This window comes from Garra rufa, chromosome 1, assembly GCF_049309525.1.
Source record: "Garra rufa chromosome 1, GarRuf1.0, whole genome shotgun sequence".
In the NCBI taxonomy this organism is placed as follows: Eukaryota; Metazoa; Chordata; class Actinopteri; order Cypriniformes; family Cyprinidae; genus Garra; species Garra rufa.
This window is the reverse complement of record NC_133361.1, coordinates 51,393,707-51,400,078: the sequence shown is the minus strand read 5'-3', so window position 1 is coordinate 51,400,078 and position 6,372 is coordinate 51,393,707. Positions and strand designations below refer to the sequence as shown.

The window sequence follows — 6,372 nt, the reverse complement described above, 5'->3', positions numbered from 1 at the left end:
ACTATTTGTATAACCACGTGACCCTCGACCACAAAACCAGTCTTAGTAGCACAGGTATTTTGTAGCAAAAGCCAAAAATCAAAATTATTATTTTTTCTTTTATGCCAAAAATCATTAGGATATTTAATAAAGATCATGTTCCATTAAGATATTTGGTAAATTTCCTGCTTTAACTATATCAAAACTTAATGTTTGATTAGTAATAGGCTATGCTTTGCTAAGAACTTCATTTGGACAACTTTAAAGGTGATTTTTTTTCAGTATTTTGATTTTTTTTTTTTTTTTCACCCTCAGATTCCAGATTATCAAATAGTTATATCTCGGCCAAATATTGTCCTATCCTAACAAACCATACATCAATGGAAAGCTTATTGACTTATGTCTGGTTTTGTGGCCATTTTTTAATACAAATACCATGGATAAACTATGGTTAGCATAGCACAACCATGGTAAAAATTGTGGTCAGCATGGTTTAACTATAGAAACCATGTTTTTTTGGTTTTATTTGTTGTGAAACCATGGTTCGTTTTTGTAAGGGATTCGCTTCCAGCTGTTTTTAGCTGCACAAAACTCGTTTTGCTGCTTGTTATTGCAAACTGGTGTGTCGTACCATATTATTTTAATGTATTATCTTGAAAAAAAATGATTTGTAGTGCAAACTGTTTTATCATTTATGGTGGCTTTTAAACCGAAAATTCAACACATTACCAGAAAACAGCTTAATTCCGCATTAAAAATACCACAATACTATCTTATTTGCTCACTTTGTTGACTATAACTCAGCAATTGTTAATAGTTACATTTATTCATATTCAATAACACCTTGTTTTGACAAAGGTCAGATAAAAATAAATATTTTTATAACAGAACATATTAAATAACATAATGCAAACTAAGTCTTTAAGGCTACAAAGAACCAAATTGAGGTTGTTTGTTGTAAGCTACATAAATAGCCCAAATACTACACTGATAAAACACATTTGTTAACATTTGAAGTAGGGCTGTGCAATATGGACAAAATAATCATATTGCGATTTTTTGAAAGAATATTGCGATTGCGATTTTATTTGCGATTATTTTTTTATTTTTTATTTTTTGCTTTTTCAAACAAGCTACATTGATACATTCTAAATGTATTCAGTGCACAAGAAGTGCATAACAAAACATTTCACCATGAAATAACATAGTATTAAGTTTAATAAACAAAACTGTGGTAAAATTGTCTTTAAAACAGACAACATAAAATAAATAAGCCATTTTACTTTTTTCCCCCCGGTACTTTAGCCTACTTTGTGCAATAACGAATACATTAATTTCAGTGGAAAAATAAGTCCAAAACTCTCTATTTTAACATTTTGAGGGTTCTAAAATCTTTTGCTTTTTTTTTTTTTTTTAGAAAATTCTTATGTGTTTTAATTTTTCTGATAATGTAAAAGCATAAACATTTATTTATTTTTAATCAAATGAAAAATAAACCCTTTTAATTTGTCAAACAAACAGAAATTTACTGTTAAAATCAATGCGTGGAAGAAAAATTATATTCAGTTTAAAACGTTTAAATAATAATTAAGTGGTTAATCTTGTTGATATATTTTTTTATCATATATATTGTTTTATGTAAATTATTTAAATAGGAATATATAAACACCTACATTATACTGTACAAAAGTAATACAGGACTAATATTGTTCTGTTACATGTTAACCGTACTTTTATTTTGACAGGTTGCAGTGAAGTTTCTGTGTGTATATGATGCTAGTTTTCTCAAATGAAACGGTAAAAGTGAAACTCACAGCAGTGATTTGGCGATTGAGTTTATCTGTTCATGTGAGATGCAAATGCCAAAAATTAGCGGGAGCGTCACGTGTGCTTCAGTCTGTATGTAGTAAAGAAATAAAACGCGTCTCCACCATTCATAGAAGCAAACGGAACATGCAGGATTCATATTAAAACGGTCTTTTTGCATTTCAGTTTTCACAGACACTAGTCCATATCGCGATTTGAATTAAGTGACAGACCAACTTTTGATTTATTAATCCAAAAATCGACGAATTACGTGGCATTCCGCGCTATAGTAGATTAGGTTTTTATGAATGGAGTCCGCGATCCAGTCCGTGTTTTCGTGGAGGAGACATTGTAATCACGCGACCATGAAGAGACAAAAATGACATGCCTTAGTGTAAATAAGATAAATAACAATTTAGTAGGCAATTTAGTATGTTTAATAAAAGAACTATGTATAGACCTGTTCTATATGAAAGATAACCTTAAATGACTTCTATTGTGATGTGGCGCTATATCGGAAATAAAATGAACTTGACGTTCAAGGGGGGCGGGGGGTGCCGTTGGGGGGATAGATAAAATCGCAGCCTTGTGCGGTTTAGAAATCGCATGTGCTTAAATCGCGATTTTTTTGCGATTGCGATTAATTGCACAGCCCTAATTTGAAGGTATATAAACATCATGTAAACAATATGCTCATGAATTCATTCTGTAAAATGTGTATTTGAACATTTTTTTTGTGTGTGTATTTGTGCACGTAATGCTCCTTTGTTGTGTCTTGTATGAATCTGTGCAAATACCACAGCCACAGCTTGCCACTTGTTCCTCAGTGAATCTCCTGTATCGTCCACACACCATTAGCATCCCTGCCATTTATGCTTTCCTTTTTCTGTACAGTGAGCTTGTGGCAGTCAATGTGTCTGAACTCTGCTGCAAAAATCGCAAAGAGTCCAAAAAAACACATGACCAGAGCCCATTCGCATATGGCAGCTTCAGAGCGAAACCCTGTGCAATAGAGAACCAGCACTGAGAAGACACAAGGTTAAGGACAACAAAATGAACAATATAATAATATGAAGTGAAAATGCATTCATTTCATAACTCAGATGAGTTATTATGAACCGTAATCATCTGTTAGAGCTGAAGGATACTGCAGATAATGAAACAAGTACACAGACTGCAGAGGATGATGCGCACTGGGACCACCCACTTGTGGTCATGGGATGGCGGGGTGTAGTATGAAAGCCACGCTTGGATCCAGAAATAAGCCAAACCCAGGAAAAAAGCTAAGAATGCTCCAAGCAGATGAACCCCTATCACTACGGATTGCTGATAATGCAAACGCAACAACAAGTAAGCACAATCACAGTATGTAAGTAATAGGGTTGTAAATATTATTGTGAGTTTCAACAGATAATAGAAGGATCTTTGTAAACATCTAAGATTTAAATACTTAAATGCTTTTTAAATGTGTGGTTTTGGTTGTGGGACAGCAGTTTGCACCAATTCTGTAGAATGGCCCATATACTTTACCTGAAAGTTTCCTAGAATGGAAATCCCACTGCTAGAGAAGAAGCCAAGCACCAAACCGGCTGTGTTTAAATAAGACGCACAACCCAAATCACGGACCTGCTGAAATCTGATTGTTACAATCCATAGAGCTACGGAAAGAGAAAGAGGTCACACAGAACGTACAGTACAGTCAGACGATTTTCCAAATGTGATGAAAGGACTCACCCAACACACAGCAAATGTTGCAGATCTGAGAAAACAGGCAGCTCTGGGGGTTGTATGAGCCACATGTGCTGGAGGAAACAATATTCATGGATTTTAAATGGAACATTTTTAAATTCACATCTTACAGACACACAGTTAGTCAAAATTATAAGTAAACACTTCTTGAAGAAGCTTGGATCCATTGATGTTACTTAATTGAAATATAGCATATACAGTCAAGCCCGAAATTCTGACTTAAAGTTACTTTTATTCAACCAGCAAGTTTTTTTTGGACCGGAAATGACACAGGCTTCTCCCCAAAGATAATAAGACGATGTACAAGAGGCATCACTGTGGAAAAAAAATATTTCTCAGCTTTTATTTTTAAGTTCTATACCATTCCAAATAGTCCAAGCTGTTTTAAAGCATCCTAATTACCCTGATTCATTGGGAACAGCTGTTTTATCAACTCAACAGGTGAAAAACAGAAGCTCTCTGCTGTTGGTTTGTGGACAGTCATGACTAAGACAAAGGAGCTCACTTGGGACCTGCGGCTGTGCTTCGTGGCTGCTCACAAGTCAGGAAAGGGCTATAAGACCATATCTAAATGTTTTGAAGTTCCAGTGGCTACAGTGCAAAGTATTATTAAAAAATACAAGACGTTCCGCACTGTGAAAAATCTCAGAGGACGTGGTTGGAAGCCAAAAGTGACACCTGTGCTGGCCAGGACGATAGTGAGAGAGGTAAAACAGAATCCAAGGATCACCACCAAGGCCATCCTGATGAATCTGGGCTCTGCTGGTGGCAACATCTCAAGGCAGACAGTCCACAGACACTGCACACTACTGGGTTCCACGGACGCAGACCAAGGAGGACACCACTTCTCCAGATAAGGAAAATGCTCATCTGGACAAAGAAGAAGACTTCTGGTCTTCTGTTTTATGGTCAGATGAAACAAAAATTTCATTGTTTGGCCACAATGATGTAGCCTTCATTTGGCATAAAAAAGGAGAAGCCTTCCACCCTAAGAACACCATCCCCACTGTCAAACATGGTGGTGGGAACCTAATGTTTTAGGGGTGTTTTTCAGCCGGTGGACCAGTAAACCTAATCACAGTAAATGGCACCATGAAAAAGGAGCAATACATCTAAATTCTCTACAACAACATCAGGCAGTCTGCAGAGAAACTTGACCTTGGGCACCAGTGGACATTTCAGCACGACAACGACCCAAAACACACAGAAAAAGAAGTGAAGAAATGGTTAGCAGACAAAAACATTAACGTTTTGCAGTGGCCCAGCCAGAGTCCTGACTTAAATCCAATTGAGAATCTGTGGAGGGAGCTAAAGATCAGGGTGATGGCAAGGAGACCCTCCAACATGAAAGAGTTGGAGCTCATTGCTAAAGATGGGCAAAAATACCAGTGGAGACATGCAAACAGCTGGTCAGCAATTATAGGAAGCATTTGATTGCTGTAATAGCCAATAAAGGCTTTTCTGTTGATTACTGAGAAGGGTATGAATAATTTTGAACTGACACTTTTTGTTTAAATGAAAATAAAAGATGAGTAATACTTTTTCCACAATGATGCCTCTTGTACATTGTCTTATTATCTTCTGTGAGACGTCTGTGTCATTTCTAATAAAATAAAAAAATGCTGGTAGAATAAAAGTAACTTTAAGCCAGAATTTGCCAGGGGTATGAATAATTTCGGGCTTGACTGTATGTGAATATTTAGGTAGACAGAGAACTGATTTCAGTTCAGGAATGGTATTTGCAAATTCAGAACAATTTGTTCTGATAAACAATGACAATCAATTTGATTCGGTTTAGGATTATGATTATAGATAGGATAGAATTATGTAAATCCATTAATAATTGATGAAAGGTCATTTTTAGCTCAACAATTACCATGTCGTTAAAAAAAATTCGAACACACATTGAACACTGTCTCACACAGCCTCGTTTTCATTCCCGTCAAAAATTATACATTGGTGCTACCCTAACTAAGGTCTATTTTAAGGTACATACCTGATGAAAGGGAATTCTTTGGTTATATTAACAGTTCCATTGGACACTGCTATGGCATACCTGCACACAAACAAATGCAGGAAGTGTCAGATAAATAAAAACAAAAGCGGATTTTGAAAAGAGTAAATGTGAGGTAATACTCACACAGCCCACATCCCAATAATCCCAAACACTGCCAGGGTGACAGGAAGTAATGCCCACACCCACATGATGGACCAATCAGATCACCTGTAGAAAGACCAATTGTCTCCTTACATATAAACACATTTATTAGGATGTATACATTTCACTGTGACCTAACAAATGTTTCAGTCAACTATATGGTCTTCACAGGATATCTGACCATCTTAAAATGAGCCATTTCAAAATGCAAGGTATATCAAGACATCTAAAACGATTTGGTACACTAATAATAATTGCATTAATACTTTAAATAATACATTTTAGATTATTAGAAATTATGTATTATATACATATATGGAGCATTAGGGGGAACCTATGAATCACAACTCGTTTTACAACCCCACCAATATAAGTTATCAGATTGTGTTTTAAGGGAGTGTCACATTTTTCTCCACACAACTGCCCTGATTACAGTAGGGTTGAAAGTCAACATGTATTTTATGTTTTATTAAAGAACAGATAATAAAAAAAGAGTCATCTTCCATTTCTAAAACCTCAAAACTAAATTCCCTTTCAGTTTTTTTGAAGTTGTACATCTGCCAGTTTTCCTTCAAATGGTGAAGACTGGTATGAAGATATTTGGACTATGGTTTACTGCTTCACTGGGAATTAATATTACTGTCAAATTCCCATGTATTATTTTCTCAGGCCAGCAGACT

General features: G+C 35.6%; 1 protein-coding gene across 1 annotated transcript; it reads right to left on the bottom strand.

Annotated features, from left to right (window-relative positions):
- Nucleotides 1-786: 786 nt before the first annotated feature.
- Nucleotides 787-5,768, bottom strand: tmem150b (transmembrane protein 150B). The gene is made up of 6 exons (XM_073833519.1): nucleotides 5,675-5,768; nucleotides 5,531-5,590; nucleotides 3,520-3,587; nucleotides 3,316-3,443; nucleotides 2,934-3,111; nucleotides 787-2,808 (listed from the first exon to the last, which is right to left on the bottom strand). Exons 1-6 carry the CDS (start codon nucleotides 5,737-5,739, stop codon nucleotides 2,609-2,611), a joined length of 699 nt encoding a protein of 232 aa, XP_073689620.1. The 5' UTR covers nucleotides 5,740-5,768; the 3' UTR covers nucleotides 787-2,608.
- Nucleotides 5,769-6,372: the final 604 nt, after the last annotated feature.